The 20,785-nt window shown below is 44.7% G+C and overlaps 1 protein-coding gene across 1 annotated transcript in view; it reads left to right on the forward strand.

The window, feature by feature from the left end:
* The first annotated feature begins 9,651 nt into the window (after nucleotides 1–9,651).
* DMBT1 (deleted in malignant brain tumors 1) overlaps nucleotides 9,652–20,785 on the forward strand; it is a 52,967-nt gene continuing 41,833 nt past the window's right edge. Inside the window, 12 exon segments of the mRNA XM_077784810.1 lie at nucleotides 9,652–9,715; nucleotides 13,483–13,521; nucleotides 13,890–13,907; nucleotides 14,134–14,436; nucleotides 14,781–14,794; nucleotides 16,049–16,095; nucleotides 16,206–16,420; nucleotides 16,518–16,611; nucleotides 18,228–18,337; nucleotides 18,603–18,775; nucleotides 19,446–19,834; nucleotides 20,371–20,483. Coding sequence (XP_077640936.1) covers nucleotides 9,652–9,715; nucleotides 13,483–13,521; nucleotides 13,890–13,907; nucleotides 14,134–14,436; nucleotides 14,781–14,794; nucleotides 16,049–16,095; nucleotides 16,206–16,420; nucleotides 16,518–16,611; nucleotides 18,228–18,337; nucleotides 18,603–18,775; nucleotides 19,446–19,834; nucleotides 20,371–20,483 — 1,579 coding nt within the window.

Below are 20,785 nucleotides of genomic sequence, written 5' to 3' on the forward strand. Positions count from 1 at the left end.
AAGAATTCAATTTAGGAGCTTGAAGGAGAAGAAAATTAAATATTTTTTCTGTTCATTCCTTTTCTGTTCAGTGTTTATGCAGAGACCACAGTGATTTTCAGAAAGTTTGCCATGTGGATATTTGAGGGAGATGGACTATGCTAACAGCAGTGCAATGTAATCTTCCTTTCCCCTCTGAAATGGAGTTAATGGTGCAGACCAGCCCTCCACAGGGGAAAATACATTTGTGGGGTGTTATTGATTGAGAAAGCTGTGATTCAGGCTGTGTCCATGCAGTGACTGGAGGATTTGCTGTGTCTGCCTGGACAACCCTTCCCAAAGTCTCTGAAAGCTGAGAGAGGAGCAGCAGCCCTTGGGCCTGACCCCACAGCTGCAGTCCTCCAGGAAAAAAAGGTATTTTACATAGATCAGAGAATAGCTTGGGTTGGAAGGGACCTTAAATTCCTCCTAGTCCCACGGGCTGGGACATCTTCCACTATCCCAGGTTGCTCCAAGCCCTGTCCAACCTGGCCTTGGACACTGCCAGGGATGGGAGAGCCACAGTTTCTGTGCACAACCTGTTTGTGAGAACCTGTGCACAGTTAAATCCACGAGAGGGCGAATTGAAACTAAAAACTCATCCCCAGCCTCTGGAAGCTGAGCCTGGAGGTGTCACTGTGGTTTGGGGCACTTTCTGCTGCTGTGGGGCTGTGCTGGGGGTGACCTCCAGGAGGAGGGGGGGGATGCAGGGGGAAAAGATGTCCATGGAAGTGTGAACTTAGTGTCTGACCAGAAAGAAGTGCTGAAAGATGTTCTCATAAAAATTTATTCCAATATTCCAAGGAGCTGGGCAGTTCTGGCAAGGGAAAAATAGATTTTGTCTGCGTCTCATCTCCGGTAAGTTCATGTGTCTGGCAAGGAAGGAGAGTAGACTGTCTGATTTGGAAAACTAGAATGTTTCAGCATGCTGTGACTGTTTGAAAATTCTTTGCACTTGTAAGAAAAAGAAATCAGCCCACCGACCTGCAAATCAACCAGAAACAGGCAAATATAACAGAAAAGGAGCTGTAGCTGCCACTCTCTGGTGCAAAACAAACCAACTGTAATTAACAGAGGAATAAATGTACAGATCCTCACATCTCAATCAGCATTTAACTTGGAGGGCAGGATACTAAAAGGAAACCTTCCTTTTGAAGAGGAATTGGCAAAAGAATGCTTCATTTCACCAGTGTGGTTAGTGGGAGATCAAGATTTTATTCATGTAACAGTGAAGGGTTTACAACTATGAAAATGTTGCATTTACATAAACAGCTATGCAAAGGATAATAGACTGAAGCTATGACACTCATCTTGGTTTTGTTTTGTTTGTCTAATAATTTTGCTTTTATTTAGCCTCAGCTGAAGGGTTTTAATGCTTGTTTGTTTAATGAAAAAGCACTTCCACAGAGAAGGTAGGGCTGTGCAAAAGGAAAAGCTGCACTGGGATCAGTTCCAGCCTGTGCAGTGAGTTCCTGCAAGCACTGAGGGACACTGCAAACCTCTCCAGTCCTGTAAAGGGCTGGCTTTACTGCCTGAAGAGCAGACCAGTGGTTTTCTTCCTTTTCAATTAAAAGCCAAAGTGCTCAGCACTGTCTCTGCCCAGGAGGAAAAGAAACAAGAGCAAATCCCAACCCACAGATGTTCACAGTGTCATTGGTTTGGTACCCAAATGCTAGATGCTGCAGCTCCACTCTTGGCACAACGCCCCTGGAGACAGAGGACAATTGTCCTCATTGATTGTTTTATTCTCTTTCAGGTTACATTTTCTAGCTTGTCCTCATCGCTGGACACATCTTTTCAGTTGCTCCAGATTCTTTTTTAGGTGCCCAGTCTGGCCACAGGGCATCACTTCCAGCATATGGCTCTCCATAAGTAAAGAGACTCAGGAGATCCAGCACTGCATTTATCTGTAACTAGCATGGAGTGATGTTATATAGGATTGTATTCATTTTATAGCTCTGGTTTCAGTCTGGGAGGGTTTGAAATTGTAGCCTGAAGAATGAATAAGACATCATGTGCTTTCTCATCTTCATCACTGAAGTGCTTCAGACTTGCTTAAACAGAAGTGGTAGAAGGTTTATTCCTAAAATTGAAAGGGTTATTTCATCTTCCCCAGTCCAGATGTCATTATATCCAGGTGTTACCACAGGCAAATCTTTACATAAATTTAATATAACTTTCATGTGACTATAACCACCTATATTAATGTAATTGTAAATCCTGCTATTTAGAATCAGCCTTTATTCATTACATTCAAATATGATAATTGCCTGTGCAAAAGAATTGCCTTGAGCCAAAATGACATACACAAATTACATTACATTAACAATGTTGTTATTACTAAAACCTGAAACTTGTACTCATTACAGGACAAAAAAAAATTACAGCAACCTAGCAAACATTTGCACTTAACAAAATTGTTAATATTTTGATCAAAAATGCAATCTTTCAGATGAGGTTAGCTTCTGGATTTCGGGATGCCCACAATAAAATCTGATCTATGGGAATTCATTTCCTTAAGACTGTTTTCTTTGCCTGCATTTCTTCTGAACACAGGGACTCAGAAGGGTTAATAGGGGATTTCTAAGGTGAGCCCATGCCCAAGAGAAATGTATTTAGGTTCTCCTATGGAAGTGGGCACTGCTCAGAAGGCCAACAAGATGGACAGTCAGCCTTGTGTTTATTATGACAGGAATTTTTCCTTTTTCTGTTGTTTGAGCCATTCTGTGGGAGATCCTGAGTGGGAATGTGGAAAAGGTGCCTTGTTGTTTTGGGTGTCATTGAAAGAGGAGTTGAGCAGGATGCTGAACAGATGGCTGGTGCACTGAGCAAGGTGGCAGGGCTGGCTCTTGATAAGAAGCATGGTTTTCTGAGAGGATTTTGCCTCCAAGTTTTGCCTGGCACTTCATTATTGTGATGAGCTGCCCATATGTATTTTATAAAGTGGAGGTTGTAATTCTTGCAATCTGTTTGGGATCTGCTTTAGGGCATTTTCTGTTTCTGGATCAGATCCTTGCCAAACCTCAGCCACAGCAGGGAAATTGTGCTTCCAGGAGAGCCTGCTTCAGCAAAGAAATAGAATTGTTTTAGTTACAACAATGGCCACAGAAAATTATTTCCAGACACTGGGCAGTGGCTCTGTAGAACAAGGAATGGGAAATGGCACTGAAACCTAAGGCAGAGAAAAGAGCCTTGATGTGATCCCAAAGCTCCTGTGGAAGGGCAGTGCAGGAGGGCAGAGCTGGGGCTGCCTCCCCTGGGAGCATCAGTGCCAGGCTGCAGCTGGAGCTCATCCCTGGTCCCTCAGAGCAGGAACCTGCTTGGATCTCTGAGTGGGAGGTTCCCAGGATACAGCCCTAAATGTCTGAATTTCTGAATTTCATGCTGGAAGTCAGTTTTGCCTTCAAATACAATGCAGATCTGAATCCTGTGTCTGTGCTGGTCAAACAGCTGCTCCCCTCATGAAGGACATTTTTGTGCTTTTTTTTTTTTTGTCTTTTAAAAGACTTTATGGATAAAGTCTCTCTCCTTTTTAACACAAATGGCCTTGGCTTTGATGTTTTTTAGGCTGGCTGTGGTCTTATTTATTTTGTCAGGGTGGCAGAAGGGTTTGATGCAATTACAGGCCATACTGGGAATAGGAGGCAGCACTGCAAGGTTTATAACCAGCAGTGATCAGCCCAGCTGAATTAATGAAACCATTGTCCTAAATTCAAAACCAGGTGGGATAGATTGTTTAGGAAGCTGGCCAAACTGTATAGGCAGAAGTATGTGTTAATAATAAATAGCACTGTTTTTTATGCAGTGGGTGAGAAACTACGCGGAAAGATTGTCAATATTTGTTTGATAGCAGTGTTAAACTTTATTTAATGACAAAAGAAAATGTTTTAGCATTTTGGGGGGTAAAGGAACTTGTGGCAGATTGTAAGCATGAACACCAGCTTTGGGTCTGGAGCTCTTAGTTACAAGTAAATGTAAATTTTTGAGCTGTGATAGCTGCCAAGTGCTTCTGGTAATCCTTAAGTTAATGGTAATATTTTTACTCTTCAGTGAAATTTCATGGGATTGTGGTTTAATCGTTCATTCCACTAGTTATATTCCTTTCTTGGTTCAGCAAACAATAAAATCTTTCAGACCCACCCTCCTCCTGCAAATCACAGAAGTGCATTTTTCAATTTCTACTGTTTGTTGGGTAACAGATCAAATTTGTTCAACAAACATAAAGCAAGATCCAGGGGAGATCTGGGATGGATGGAAGCTGAACTGCCCCTCCCTTATCTCTTGCTGGCATCAGTTACAAACCTTGGAGGTATTTACATTTAATTATTAGACTGGAACATTTAGCAACTGTCAAGGTTTGAAATGGTGGCAGATATCAGTGAATTCCAGGTGAAGGTACTAAAGACAGGAAAGCAGAAGATATTTTGTCTCTGAGCACTGGTGGTTCCCATCTTAAAATGACTTTGGAGTTATTCTGTTCAGCAAAAAAAAAGAAAAAAAATCCCAGGTGAAATACATCAATCTCATCCTGAAAACCAATCTAAACACTTGATTACCAGGTGGCCAGGGTGGGAGAGGTCTCTGCTTCTATCTCTATGGTGCTTGACATGGAAAATTGTAGGGTAAGGAGCAGCTTTCTGCAATTTTAAAGGTTCTTTGAAAGTGTGGAAACCTCAGTCCTAGTCCCTATTCTAGGTCTTATTATTGTCTCTGTTGCAGTAGCTGTTTATGTAGATCTTGGGTGTTAAGAGATCCTAATGACAAGGATATTCTCAAAAATTATATTTTTCATTTATTTTTCCATTGCTGTTGACCCTTTATCAGTCTTTACAGCTGCTGGCCTGAGTGTGTTGGTTTAAGGAGTGGTGACTTTATGTTCATACAAAGGAATATGCTGTGCTCTGACATGTAAAATATGGGGGTACCTGCTACCAGAAAGCAAACAGGGATCAAAGTGTTCCTGTTCTGCACGATGTTCCCTCGCTGTAAAATCAAAGATTTCTCTTATCTCATACTTATATTTGGTAAACAAATTTTGTTGCCTTCAAAGAGGTTGGTGTTTATTAATTGGGGTGGGTTGGAGCCAGTGGAGGTCTGGGAGAGGGAGGAGTGCTGGAAGCAGATGAGGTGTGACAAGGCACAAGTGTCCTTTCATCTGCCTAGTGCTTTTCCCAAATAATCCCAAATCTTCTCATTTCCTCAACAGTTCAACATCTCTTCCAAACATGGGAAAGCAGCTCAAAAATAGCAGAGCTGGTTACCTAATAAATGTTTCAGCTGCAATCTTTCACTGACTCAAAGGAACTGTCCCAGGCTCTCAGGTTCTTCAAGCTTTAAATAATAGATTGGTTCAATTTTCTATGACTTTACTTGAAACATCTTGTTATGACAGGTCCAGAACAGAAATTTTATGCACTTTAGTATTTTGGTCAAATAAAAATTCTTTGCTGAATTCAGCCTGAATTTATGCTGAGCCTTTTTTCTCCTTATTTTTTAACTCTGCTCCTGGCTGGAGAATGGTTACTGCTCTGGAATGTCACAGATCCTAAGTATCACAAGAATAAAATTATTTCCTTACACAGCTCTTGGCTCTCATGGAGATCAGACCCCACCTGCTTACTTGGATGCTCTCACCCGTAACTCGCCAGGCATGAGGTTTTTGGACAAACCCCCTCTGCCCTCCTGTGAGCTGCTGATGTGGATCCAAATTCATTTCCTCCTGGGGGTGAGGGAGACAGGAGGGGAGCAGAGAGGAGTGGGCTGGGAAAGGAGCAGCAAGTCAGGAGAGAGAGAGGGAACAAGAGGAATGAAGAGAGGAGACCCCACAGCCATGTGGGGGGAACTCAGTGTCTGTGTTTGTTTGCAGTGGTGGCTTCTCTGCAGGTACCTTGCCAGCAAGATCTTTAATTGGTTCTGTTCCAGCTGTGCACGGGCTCTCAGACATCCATGGTGAACACAGGCACAGCTGGATAAGAAGGAGAACAGCAGGAGAACTGAAGGAATCTCTAGAGGGTCAGTAGGAGGGTTGTAGGGCTGAGCCAAGCAGCTGCAGATAACAGGGACAGAGCAGTGCCAGCAAGCCTTCTACAGGAAAAGTCCATTTCAGCCTGGTTTCTCTCCTTGCCAGATGCACCACTGTACTTCAGGAACAATTTTGTAACTTAGTGGCCAGTGAGAAATGGAACCAAGTGCAGCAGAGGGATGGCAGGAGGGAACTGGTGTTCCCACGACCAGGGACCAAGGCTGTGTCCAGTGCCAGATTAAATCATTTAATCTTCCCCATCCCAAGCAAACATAACTCAATCATAAATCTTGATTTCCTGATGCAATGAAACCATTCCTGCCTTACAATTTGCTTTGGTGTCTGTCACTTGTGCAAACAAAGCTTTGCACAGAGGTGCAAGGAAAGGGAACAGGTGGGGAGAGTGGACAGGGAGCAGGGATCTGTGTGCCATGGAGGCTATTTCAGCGTGGGATGAGTGATTGGTACCTGCTTTCTGGCCCTTGCCATGCCCTGTTGTAGGGGAGAAGCATCACTGATGCTGGAATAGAAGTTATGGTTTCAATTGAATTTGAAGGAGTTAGTGAGAGCTGACTGCTTATAAGAATTAATTAAATAGTGTGAACATTTTGCATCCTTTCTCCTCTCCAATGGACAAGCATTTCATTGCATATTTGACTTTTAAAGGAAGCATGAATCCAAACTGAAATGAATGTTTCCACACATTCCATCAAGTTCCAGCTCTGGTTAAATGAGCCAAGAGTCAAGAAAATCCCCCACTCCATCAGGCATCCCACCTGGTGGGAAGAAACATCCAAAAAACCAGGTCAGTACTAGGGCACCATTTTGCTGCTGGCTCTTTTATCACAGAAAGAGTGATAAAGTTCTGGAATGGCTGCCCAGGGAGGTGGTGGAGTCACCATCCCTGGTCGTGTTTAACAAAGCCTGGATGTGGCACTGGGTGCCAGGGTTGAGTTGAGGTGTTGGGGCTGGGTTGGACTCAATGATCTAAATTTAAGGCTTCTTCCAACCTGGTCATCCTGTGAATCCTGTGAATTTTTTTCTGCAATGTCAGGGTAGTGACCACTGCAAATGAAATTAAATAAAGGGAATGGTTCAACAGGTGCCAACTGGTGTCTTGACTACTGACCCAGTAACTCTGGTGCTTTGGTGTGTTCCAGCCAGCTCTGCAACAGTCCCACCTCAGGGCTTGGCTGAGTTTTATTTAGTTCTTAAATTGTATTTAAGAAAGTGCAAAATGCCATGCAGGAAACGAGGATTTGGGACAGAAAGCACAAGGAACAGCCCTTTGAACACTAAAAATAGAGGAGATGGAGGAGGAGGGGATTCTCTTTGTGCCAGACCTGAGATGTCCCCACAATCCACAGAGGCCTCTGCGCTGGAGCAAGAAGGAACTGATGGAGAGCTGATGCTGGATTATCCTGTTGGTTTATGCAGCCCAGGGGTAGGACCAGCAATGGAGCATTACAAAAGGGTGAGGAGGACAGAGCAGCAGTGACAAACTGCCATGGACTCACCATGGCCCCCTGTGCCACTCAGAGGGGGGGAAAGGACAGCAGTGGAGTGAAGAGGTGACCTTGAGCATGGCAGAAGAGGGAGTAGGGAAGGTGTTGCTTCAGTTTTATGTCTTTCTCACTATACAAGTCTATTTTAATTGGCAATCAAGTTGTTTTCCTAGAAGCTGAATTTGTTTTCCATGTGACAGTAAGTAATTTTCCCATCCTTATCTCAACCCATGAACTTCTTCACCTTTTTTTCTTCTCCTGCACTCTTGAGTATGAGGAATGAGAGAGGGACTGGGTGCATGTCTTGCAGCCAGCCAAAGGCAATCCACCACTCTTCTTTTTTATCTAAGGGACTGAGATGCTGGGCTCCACACAGAGAATGCCAGTGCTGGAGTGGGATGGCCATGCAGTGCTGATTGCCACTGGCATCTCTGTGCACCAGTCACCCTGAGCACGGGGTTGTCTCACACGTTCTCTTTTTGTGTTCAAATAGTACCAACTTTCACTGACTTTTGAATGGTTTTAGTCTGGTTTTATTTTTCTTTCATCTCTCCAGATCTGCAACAGCTGCCCCAATATGTTTGCCAAGCCACAACCCTTACTTCCTCCAGTCCCTCCAAGGGACCACTTCCTCCACCTGCCCTGCAAAGCCATGAGAATAAAAGTCTCCCCATGTTTACAGAGTCAACAAACTGTTTGCATGTCTAACAAACTAATCCTTTCATTTGTCCCCCTTTCTCACAATGGAGTTTGTGCCTCCTTTCTCCTTTTGATCTTCCTTTGGCTCTCCTGTGCTGTGTGAAGTTGAGTTTGGTCATTGGCTGTCCAGGACTGTTGCATTGCATGGTTCAGGAGGCACAAGAAACCTGTTCCTGAGTTTTTAAGAAGCAATTTGTTTGCCAATCAGTAATAAATCCTAAACTAACAGCAGGAACAACCAGGATGTCAAATTTTTATCTACTAGGAGTTTTTGCATGTTCTCTCTAGAAAAGAGAATGCAAAATTCTGAGTTACACAACTTACTAACACCCTGAGACTTTTTAAAGATTGATTGAACTTTGAATATAACCCTACTTTGAATTGAGGCTTGGATCAGGGGCTCTTCCAGGCTAAGTAGTTCTGTGATTCTGAGGTTTTAATAGTGTTCAAACATTGCCAATTTTGCTGTGCAAATGTGTGTTCTTTGATGAGCACTTGGATCCACTGAAACTTCATCATGACCTGAGATACTTTCTTTTTGTAAAAATCCATTGTAAATTCCATTGGATGCCCTTACTTTTCTATTCCCTTAAATTTGTTGCAAATCTTGGGGGACAACTGTGTCAAGAGTTCTGCCAAGTTCTTAAGAGCTTCAGAAATAGAGAATTTGGGATGAATTTTCACTTCTTTTCTATATTTGCCCCTATTCCCAGACTTAGAGCCCTTGTTCTCCAGAAAGGTTTTGTGCAGTTTATGTCAGTGTATGACCACTTGGCTTGGGTTTGTGTCAAAAGTCAAAAGAATATTTTTGATGAACTTGCAGAGCTTAAACACCCTGACTCTTGCTGCCGTGGTGAGGATAGAGCTCACTGAGGGATGAACAGGGAGAGAACAGAAAAAGAAGAATGTACTCACTTTTACTGCATGTTTTTGTGACATCTCTTAGGACAGAGCACAAAGGGTTTCCACGAGCCCTTGGGTTGTTTCCCACTGTAATCCCACCCTGCCACATGTTCAGCCATGAAAAGAAAAGCACATTTTACACCAGCCTAAAAAGCAGTTTTGTGTCAGATACAGCTCAAACCCAAGAAAGGGACAAGTTATATAAGTGACAGCATGAGAATTCCACAGCCAAAGAGGGATGGGGTGGAAAACCAGCAGCTCCTGCAACCACTTCTGATCCCTGCTTTCCCTGGATCAGATGCCAGGTATTGTCCTCCTGCAGAACCAGGAAGCTGTAAATATTGGTTTACAAATCAAACATGTGGCCTTGGAAGTCAGGGAAGTGGGAGCAGCAGGGAATGTGGTGTTGAGGTACAGAAACAAGAGATTGGGCTGCTGAGCTGCACCCTTGGGTGACTCTGCCTATAAATTCTGGTGTCCTCCTGCATCGGGAGCTCCAAGGAGATGGCTGCCACCAGGATCTTGTTTTGGATGGTGGTGGTAATCCTTCACATTCATCTGGATGCAGGTAAAGAGCCTCACTTCTGGTCACCTTTGTAGCTTTATTTCACGTTGGGATTTAATGGTTAAAGATTTATCAGCATGGCTCAGCTCTTTTGAAAACCATGAGCAGGTCAAACCCATGAGCTGAACAAATCAATGTTATCAAAACTTCTTAATGAATTTAATTTTTTTCCCATAATTTTTTGTAAAGAGCCTAGTAAAGGAAATTAAAATGAATGTACTGCAAAGCCAATTATAACATTTTCCAATCCTTTATATTGGGATAACGGATGTAAAGACTAATAAGTATTTTCTGGACTAAATACATATTTATTTTAAAGTGGGTGAGGTGTAGGAACTGTGGGGTTTGTATTTGATCAGATTATAATGGAAATTACTGTAACTTTTTATTAGTTTAATTTCCCATAGGCTAATTCCTAATTTAATTTGGCTACAGAGTCAATGGTCTACCGAGCCACTCCATCACTTTGTGGACCAATACAAATAATAGTGAGTCTGATGGGAGGGGGGATATTATTGCAGAAATACTTTCTCCTTCTCCAGGTGAGACTTCCCTGACTGAGCAGAGTGCCAGTCTGGTGCTGGGAGAGACAAAACCTTTCTTTTTAAGCAACTGCTGCTGCATCCTGTGTGCAGGGATGGAAAAACATCAAAAGTGTTGCCGCAGCTGCTGTCTCTCCACCCCTTCCTCTTTCAGGTGTAAAAACCCATCCAGCCCCACAGAGTTGTGATTATCCAAGTGATGTACAGGATTCCCTTTGGATTATGGAGATTTATCCTGCTCCCTGTCCCTTTTCCCAGCTCAGGGGGCTGGGTGACCTGAGAAATCTGGTCCCATTTCAAGGCACTCTCTGGGCCACTTGCAGGTTTTGGTGGGCTCACAAAGAGTGTGGATGCTTACTGGGAGAAAATACTGCTTAGATTGACTCGAACAGACAGAAATCTCCTGGATCTCAAGTTCATTGGCTGCAAATTGCTAGAGACTGGAACAGGGTTTGAGGAAGTTGCATGTTAAATTTGCCTCGTTGACCTTCACATATGATATCTTACTTTTTCCTTCTCTAGCCACAAGTTCCTCAATAACTACTGACTTCACGACTACTAAGTAGAATTTATCGGGTTGTTACTTTCTATAACTGTGATAGATTTATGTTTTTGCAATAGCATTTATTGTTGGGAAGAAATTAGTATGATTACAAGCTCACATTTTCTTTAGGGTGGGGATAGGATGTACATGAGAAGTAAATTATCTGGGATGGAGGAATTTGGGGATGGCTTTGCCCTCCAGCAACCAGCCTCCTTGCTAGAATGAAAAAGATCTTCTGTCACCTGTGCTCTTCAGTGGGATCTTGACTCACTTCCTCTTTCAGGTGTACAGTTCTGGAATGAACTTGACTTGAACTAATGAACTAAAAGCAAAAACCTGCTTTTCCTTTCCATGCTCACACACACAACACCCCCTCACACAGAGCAGAAAGAAATAACATTCAGGGCTGCTGCCAGACTCAGGTTTTTAATGCCCCCATTATTTGCTCTCTCCATAAATATTTGGGGTGCAATTAGTGATACTGAAAACTAAGCTGGGATGTTGATGTTCAGCTGGAAAATACTGAGTTGCTGTTTAACCCTTTACATTGCCACCCAGCTAATTTAGATTTAAAGCCTTGCATGTATGAGGAGTAGCGTGGTGGGATGTGTTGGAAAGTTTCCTAATATCTGAATAAATGACATTTGTGCCTGTCGGGATCTTTTGCATCCAGAATCACTTTGAACACATAGACTGTGAGTTTGAGAGCCAATGCCACAGGTCTTATCAAACATGATATTCGTGAGGGCATATTCCCACCTCTCAGGCTGTCCACAAAGTAGGATTTTTATCCCCAGTTTTAGCTGGAGCTAATCCACTCCCTTGCAAATCCACTGGCACCCCTTTGCCAGTGCCACCAGGGGATCCTGTGCATGCAAACTTCTTGTCCTCATTGCTTAATTCATGTAATATTCCTTCAACATGTTTTTTCCTTGTTTTTGTTTCTTGTGTTAACACTAGCATATTCTCCAACAAAAATGCCTCTAACAGATAACTTTAAAGTTACATAAAGATGTACATTGCCTATAGAGTTGGCCTTGCTAAATATTCTCTCTCCAGGCTGATGAAAACTCTCCTACTCCAGCAGCAGCCAACATACCAGGGTAGTCAGTGTCCTTCAGACTGGAGTCCCAGATGCTGAATGCACCCATGTAGAATCCACATGGCAGCACATATGTGCACTTAAAACACAGCATGTAATTGAATATTTGTTGCTCCTCTCACAGAAAGAATGAGAGTCATCACTGCAATGAACAGCTTAGTTAAATCACTGCTTGGGTTAAAAGCTTAGGGTAATAAAGCCAGGTTAAAAGTGGAGGTTATATAAATGCAGCGGATTCTGAGTATCTCTGAAATCTCAGAGCAAAATCATCCACGGTTTAAACAGACAAATTTTGGCTGACTACAGGTTTGTTGGACAAATTTTGGCTAAATACAGGTTTGTAGTCTGCTTTTCAGTCACCTGTGTAGGGACAGAGCAGGACTCACATGAAATGCCATTATTAATTCTGAATATAGGTTTGGTGCTGTCACCCTATCCAAAAACACCAGGAAAGGGATCGCCTTTCTCTGCCTGCCAGAGCCCTGTCCTGAGGGACACCTCTGATCTCTTAGTGCCACCTGGAGGCTCTCCATCAGCCCTAGCAGGGAAAACCTTTTTTGACCATGTTAGTGAAACCAGCTCCAGCGGTATTGATGGAATCAGTGTTGGAGGAGGAAGGGAATGAGAGGCAGCTTATATGTGGTGGGAATGTCAGCAGAACCTGGGACAGGGGGCTTTTGGAGACTCCTTTTTTACCTGCAGCTGTGCCCGATGAAAATAATGCAGCCTCCCTTGTCACTGGTCTTGTTCTGAGCATCTCCCCGGATATTTTATGTCATTGTCATTTCTGTTGAGGTTTTCCTTGCTTGATTTGGAGAAAGAGGCCGTTTTTCACAGCCTATTCTCATATCAGTAGCAGAGCTACCAGCTCCTGATCAGCTCAGCTGAAACCAGCAGATAGAATCAAAGTATTGTTCCAGCTGAAAAAGACTATTAAGATCATCAGTTCAGCCATTAACCCAGCAGCTCCACACATTTACGTGTCTACATGTGCCACATTTACATGGCTTTTAAATCCCTTCAAGGGATGGTGATTCCACCAGTGTCCTGGGCAGCCTGTTCCTTCCAAGGAGAGATTTCCCCTTATCTCCAGTCTGACTTGAAGCTGTGTCCTTGTTATGGGGGAGAAGGAACTGACCCCCACCTGGCTACAGCCTCCTTTCAGTGTAGGAAGCAATAAGGTTCCTCCTGAGCCTTCTTTCCTCCAGGCTGAGTCCCCACAGCTCCCTTGAGTGGATCCCATCCAGCCCCACAGAGTTGTGATTATCCAAGGATTCCCCTTGGATTATGGAGATTTATCCTGCTCCCTGTCCCTTTTCCCAGCTCAGGGGGCTGGGTGACCTGAGAAATCTGGTCCCATTTCAAGGCACTCCCTGGGCCACTTGCAGGTTTTGGTGGGCTCACAAAGAGATGGTTACTGGGAGAAAATACTGCTGAGATTGACTAAAATAGACAGAAATCTCCTGGATCTCAAGTTCATTGGCTGCAAATTGCTAGAGACTGGAACAGGGTTTGAGGAAGTTGCATGTTAAATTTGCCTTGTTGACCTTCACATATGCTGTCTTATTTTTTTCTTCTTTAGCAACAACAAGACCCCCAACAACTACTGGCTCCACAACAAGTAAGTAGAATTCATCTGATTGTTATTTCCTATAGTAGTGATAGATTTATGGTTTTGAGATAGTATTTATTGTTGGGAAGAAATGAGTATGATTACAAGCTCACATTTTCTTTAGGGTGGGGATGGGGATGTACATGAGAATTATCTGGGATGGAGGAATGTGGGGATAGCTTTTCCCTCCAGCAACCAGCCTCCTTGCTAGAATGAATAAAATCTTTAACTTGTGAACTTCAGTGGGATCTTGACTCACTGGAGGAAGTGACAGCTCCCAAAGTATTTGTCCTAATTCTTTTGCTCTCTGTGTGTTTTTTTTTTTTTTTTTTTTTTTGTTTTTTGTTTTTTCTCTCTCTGCTTGTTCTCCTCCACAGCTCCAATCATATTTGATGGTGAGTCTGTCTGCCAGGGTTCTCGTCATGGCCCTGGGCACAGGGATGTGTGTGCCTGCCCAGGCTGCCCCAACCTCTCCATCCTACAGTGTGGGAGCTGAGAAGGGGCTTCCAGCCCTGGGCTGTGCTGCAGGTGGATGCAACCACACCCAGAGAAGGGTGTGGGATGTCATTCCCTGGACCCAGAGCACCACTGGCTTGACCAAGGGCTTTGTGTCTCTCGAAGAGCTGCAGCTGAGGCTGAACAACGGGCCCAACCGGTGTGCAGGGAATGTGGAGATCTACTACTTCGGAGCCTGGGAGAAGGTGTGTGGCTCCCTGTGGGACATGCAGGATGCCACGGTGGTGTGCAGGCAGCTGGGCTGTGGCTTCCCTCTGGCAGCCATGTACCCCTTCCCTCCGAGCAGCTCGTACCCGTACATGATTTCTGAGGTGAACTGTACAGGCAGTGAGAACTACGTGTGGCAGTGCCCCTACCAATACAAGTACAGTGCCTGTTACCATGGAGCCGCTTCTGTCGTGTGCTCAGGTGGGTGTCTGTGCTTTGGTGGCATTTTCCTCAAGAAAATCCATCTGGATTGAGGTGGGATGAAGGCTGCCCAGCCCTTGCTCCACGCTCAGCAGGGCAGCAGCAGGTCCACGTGCCTGATGCAGAGTGGGGTGTTTCATCAATCTCATGTTTGCAGACTGTACCTGGGAAATCTGGGGTTTGGGCATCACTCCTGCACGGAGCAGGGTGTGAGGAGAGGGATGGTTTTTAGTCAGGCCATCCTCCCCATGGGTTCCTCCATAACTTTCCATGAAATTAAATATGTGGTCCAAGGGGAGCCAAGCAGTCCTGGTGCCTCACATCCTCTGATTTTCTCCTTCCAGACTCGGGAATAGCAGTGACTCCAACACCAGGTAACAAGAGATTTCTTTTTATATATGGGTTTTCCATTGGGTTTTCTTTCTCTGGGATACTCTGTGTATGCTGTACTTACAGACCCTGGCTAATGTCCCTAACATTCAGGGAGATGTGGGATTGCTTGGGATCATTTGGGATTGAGCAGCCACTTCTGTGGGAGAGGTTTGGCACTGGTCTTCATGGTGCTGCAGTGGGGATGCCCTTGAGCAAGTGCTGGCACTGCAGCCACCTCAGTCCTGCCACACTGCAGTGCTGCCTGTGGGCTTTGGCTTTCACTGGGGTTTCATGTGGGCTTGGAGAGGGGGGACTCCCAGCAGGATGATCCTCTTAGGTAAAACTCTGCTTGTTCCTCTGCTGCTCTCTCCCTGCAGCACCTGCTGTCTCCAGATTGATGCGCACCAGGATGTGGACTACAACAGGTATGTCCAGAGGAGCTATGGGGCTGGACTAGCTTCTGCCCTCAGTTATGCATCACAGAATCACAGGATGATGAAGTTGGAAGGGATCTCTGGAGTACATCTGGTCCTACCCCCTGGCTAAAAGCAGGATCAGCCAGAGCTGGCTACCCAAAGCCATATCCAAAGGGTTTTTGGCTATTTGCCACCTCTGTGGGCAACCTGTGTCTGTGCTTAGTCACCCTTGCAGAGAAATTCTCCTGATGTTCAGAGGAAATCTGTGTTTCAGTTTGTGCCCATGGTCTCTTGTCCCCTCACTGGGCACCACTGGAAAGAGCCTGGCTTCTGGAGAGGGCTGACTCCAGGCAGGTTGTATCTCTTAGGAAAAATGCAGGCAGTGAATCCTGCTGATTTCTCCCTGCAGCACCAGGTGCCTCCAGCTCAACTTCCCCTCTGTCACAGACCACATTTAGGTCCACAGGAGTTAGGGGGTCTGATTATTTCCTTCCCCAGGTGGACAGCCATCCCCATGGATCTGGGTTATTGTATGAGCTGAGCACAACCCGTGCCTTGGGCTGGGGGGAGCAGGGATGATGTTTTGGGGTGCCTGGCAGGGAGGGTCTCTGTGGGGCTGTGGCAGAGCCTCCTTGGCAGGGCCATGCTCATCAAGAATCTGATGGATTCTGGCAATGGGATAAGATCTCTCTGCCATGGCTCTGCTCTTTCCCTCAGGGAACATCTCCTGTGGTGGCTTACTTCAGGCATTGTCTGGCACCATCCAGAGCCCGGGATACCCCAACTCCTACCCCAACAACGCCTACTGCGTGTGGCGCATCCAGCTGCGGGACCCGGCCCGCAGGATCCAGCTGCAGTTCACGGACGTGGAGTGAGTCCACGGGGCGGCCTCGTCCCCACCGCTGCCCGAGCTCCGGGCGGGCATGGAGCCGGGGTGCTGGGCCCGGCAGCTGTGCTCAGCAGATCCTGCTGTCCCCGCAGGCTGGAAGGCAGCAGCTGCCCCTACGATGCCATCGAGGTGTTCGACGGAGGGTCCCCCCAGAGCGGGCGCCTCGGCCTCGTTTGCCGGAACGACGATCGCGTCTTCAACTCCTCCGGGAACCAGCTCACCGTCCTGTTCCGCAGCGATGGCAGCGTCACCCGGAGGGGCTTCCACGCCTACTACTCATCATTTCTTGCCTTCAATGCCACCGTGGGTAAGGCTAGAGCTGGCCTTTTCTCCTCGCCAGGGCAGGAGCTCAAACTCGGTCACAAAGATCTTCTGGTGGCTCTCAACACCTTGTGGGCATCCAGATCCTCTGGCCCCACTTAGAGGCAGCCTGGCTCAAGGGCATTCTTCAGGAGAGGATGGCCATGAAGCTGCTGCCAGACACTGTTTCTTTGCCTGGTGGGCAGGAATGGGACTCTCTCCACCTCCCCCAGTGCTGCAACTGAGCTATCATCAGTTTTCCTGAGTGTGCTGTAGGCAGAGGATTTGCTCAGCCCTGGCACACTCATTGCCGCAGAGGCCAAAGGCTACTTTTTGTTTTTCCAAAATAAAGGGTGGTGATGTGCTCAGCCACAGTGCAGAGAACTCCTTTTGGCAGCTGAGGAGCTGTGGAGCAGCAAGGCTGGCTGCTGCTCTGTCTGCAGTGCCAGGCTCCCTCGGAATGGCAGCAGCACCATCTGCCTGACCTCTCTCCAGTTTGGGGTCCCCAGCAAACATGCTGAGGGTCCACTCTGTCCCACCCTGCTGACCATTAACAAAAGAGGCCAAGGCCCTGCTGATGGGAGCTCTTGCACGTGCAGAACACCAGCTGCACCCTGGGCTGGTGGGTGGATGGGGACCTGCCATGTGTCCAGGCTGTGACTGTGGGTCTGGTGTCTGTGTCCCTTCAGGAGCCCTTCTGGGGAGGGGTGACCCCCAGAGGGCTGTTTCTCTTAGGCAAAATGCTGAGTGTTCACCTGCTGCTCTCTCCCTACAGCTCCCGATACTTCCACTCCATCACCAACCTCAGGTAGGTTTGAAGGACTTGGGTAAGTTTGTGAACGGGATATTTATTAGCATTCTACTTTTGAAACAAAATTATTTGATTAGTTTTTTCCTCTTCCCTGTGGTCATTAGCAATTGTAATAGGGGGTTCCTATTTCAAGGAACAGCTGACCTTCATAATTCCAGCCTCAAAACTGCCCAGTTCTGTGGAAATTATTTGTGTCCTGCTAGTGCAGGCACTGCAGATCAGCATTATAAAATCTATTCAGTGTGGTTAGCATCTCCTAACCTGCATTCAGGTGTATATGAACCTGATGGAGAGGCTACTGAAGCTGATAGAAGTCACTATCTCTTTATTTAGACATGAACTTCACACAGACATACTCCAAACACAACCCTAAAGGTGCATACATATCTTTTTCTTCTTGTTTTTCTCTGCAGAAGATTATTCTTGTGGTGGTTTGCTCTCCTCTTCATCTGGTACCTTACAGAGCCCATTTTATCCCAGAAATTATCCAAACAATGCCAACTGCGTGTGGGAAATACAAGTAAAAAGCAACTTCCGTGTCATGCTTGAATTTACAGATATTCAGTAAGTAAGAATTTATTACTGGGGAAAGATGAACATATGGGACTGAAAACTTGGACTTACTAAGCAAATGCCTACTTGATTTTAAGGATCTTTATCAAAGCTTTTAGTACATCTGGAGAGCGAAGATGTGTTCATTTTTGAAAAAAATGTGGCTGACATCTAATGAGACAGAAATTGGTGGCTGTAGATTCTGTTCCAAAGATTTGACAGTCATATCAATCAAATGTCTTCTTCTGCCAAAGATAAAGAGATAATCAAAAAACCAAACCAACAAGCAAACAAAAAACAAAGAACATAAAAATGAAGCATTAAACCAAATAGTTATGTTGCTTCCCAGGATGGAAGGTGGCAGATGCCTCTCTGACTACGTGGAAATCTATGATGGGCCCCTGCAAACCTCTCCTCTCCTTGGGAAGATTTGTTCTGGTTATCACCCCAGGTACACATCGTCCTCAAACCTGCTGAGCGTCCGCTTTCACAGCGACTCCCGATACACATACAGAGGGTTTCAGGCCAACTATTATTCCACTCCAGCTGATGACAGCACCAGTAAGTTCATCTTTAAAGCAGAAACATGCTTTTCAATTATTTTCTAGTTCACTGATTGTTAATCTTGTTAGTGTTTTAAATTAGATCTGCAAAATTTAAATTAGATCTGTAGCGTTTTTGTGGAGATTCAAGTCCGTGGTTTGGATTCTGAACTCCTTCTATATCAACTGCCTCTGCAAAAGATAATGTTTATTTAATCCGCTTCTTGCAACCTTTTTTGGTCACTTGACTGAGCTTGTAACATATTTTCTCTGCCACCCACTAGCACTGCTGTGTTTGCCAGACTACATGCATGTGGTTGTGAGCAGATACTTCCTTCAGACCCATGGCTACTCTGCTTGGAACCTCACCCTGAACGACCCCTTTTGCACACCCAACATCACATCAAATTCTGTGTCATTTGACATTCCATACACTCGCTGTGGCACTGTCAGAGAGGTAGGACTGAACATTTCAACAAAGTGGGCAAATAACGGGAGGATATAAAAATTCAAACAGAATATTTCGCTTTGAAAACCAGCACAAATTGAAAGCTTCCTGGGATCTGCAGGGACTGGAAGTGTCCTGGTGATTATGGGTTGTCTCCCTCTCTAGTAAAGGATAAGGTTTATTTGCACTTGCATTTTCTTCCTCTGCAAACAGGACATTCCCTTACAACCCATTATTCATCTCCAAAGGAATAAGCTGTGGAAGGATACAAATACTTGGCATTTTCAAGGTCCTAGGCTGAGTGTGATAGTTACAAAAGTTTCAAAGCTTTCACTAAACATGACTAATAATATTGTGGCCAGATTTCAGTTGAACATTCAGGTACAGCACATTAGTTAATGTACTTAATGTTGTACAGGTTGTATTTAATTCTGTTACATCTGCATTTATTGTGAGTAGTTTTCTAGACCAAAATTTGGGCACTGAATGTCACATGAATATTACACAGTTTTATCTTGAGAACAGAAATTACTAGACTCAGATTTTTCCACATCAGACTTTCTGGGAAATAATGTTTTTACAGTGCACATTGCTGTAAGGGTACAGCAAAGTTCAGAATGCACAAGAGGGTACCTGGCTCTATGAATTAATTTTGCATTTTATTTTATGTGCCAAACAGGGAAACAACAACACAATCAGCTATTCCAACATTATTAGAGGGTCCTCTTCTGGTACATTAATCACAAGAAATAGAAATCTTCTCTTGCATGTCAACTGCAAGATGCTCCAGAACACTTGGGCAAAAACGATGTACGTCGCGGACGGCAACTTTGAAGTCAACGAAACTCAGTATGAAAGATACGATGTAAACCTCACATTTTATGACTCTTCAAGCTTCTCACGACCAGTGTATGACTCACCCTACCATGTTGGCATCAACCAGAATTTGTTCCTGGAAGCTTCCCTGCATAGCTCTGACCCAATGCTGGAGTTATTTCTGGACACTTGTGTGGCATCTCCCACTCGCCACAATTTTACAACCAGAACCTATCCTATCATCAAGAATGGGTGAGTTCCTATGAATTACAATTACAGATACAACTGCCTTCAAACTCCTGTCTCTCTTATTAATTTTTTTAAATTTAATAGAATAATGTGAATATAGCACATAATAATGATGGTTTCTAATCAATTAATGGACAATAGCATTCAGGGTTCACTGGGAAAAGGGAGATGGATTGACCCAAAATATAACATACACAGACCACAGCTTAAAATAACAAGTAGACTAAATGGCTATGGCCAGTTCACGATGGATTATTGTTATTGTTGTTATTATTATTAAGGTAATAGTGAAATACCTCAGGTAAGGTTAATTTACCTTCACAGAATCATACAAACACCACATATCAGACATATGACAGGCTGAGGAAAGGCAATGTGGTTCAATTCTGCCAAAGAAAGGCATTTTGGTTTTCCCGCTTGTAGCTTTCTGAACCGTTTTCATTGTGTTTAAAAATGACTTCTCATGCTGTGTGTTTTATTGCATGTAAATGACTGACTGCCGTGTGTATTCATGAGAGGGGTTTTTTGTTCCTTTTTAGGTGTGTCAAAGATCCCACCTATGCTACTTATTACTCTCCTCAGAGGAACATCCTCCGGTTTACATTCAATGCCTTCCAGTTCATTCGGAGCAATCCTGAGGTTTACCTGCAGTGTGAGCTGGTGGTGTGCAGGGCCTATGATTATTCTTCCAGGTGCCACCAAGGCTGTCTTCAAAGGTCCAAGAGAGAGGCAAGCTCTGACCAAGAAAGTGTGATTGTTGTTGCTGGCCCAATACAGCTTTGGGAACCTGGTTCTGAGGTTATGAATGAACTTGGATCTGCCTAAAACTGTCTCCTTTGACAGACAGCATCTTTAAATTTCAATTGAATTCTGGAAGAAACTATGCTGCTCGATTGCCAGAAGCTCTAGAATAAATATTAGGAATATGCTTACTGACTCATGCCTGTTAATCCC

This window comes from Lonchura striata, chromosome 7 (assembly GCF_046129695.1).
Source record: "Lonchura striata isolate bLonStr1 chromosome 7, bLonStr1.mat, whole genome shotgun sequence".
NCBI lineage: Eukaryota > Metazoa > Chordata > Aves > Passeriformes > Estrildidae > Lonchura > Lonchura striata.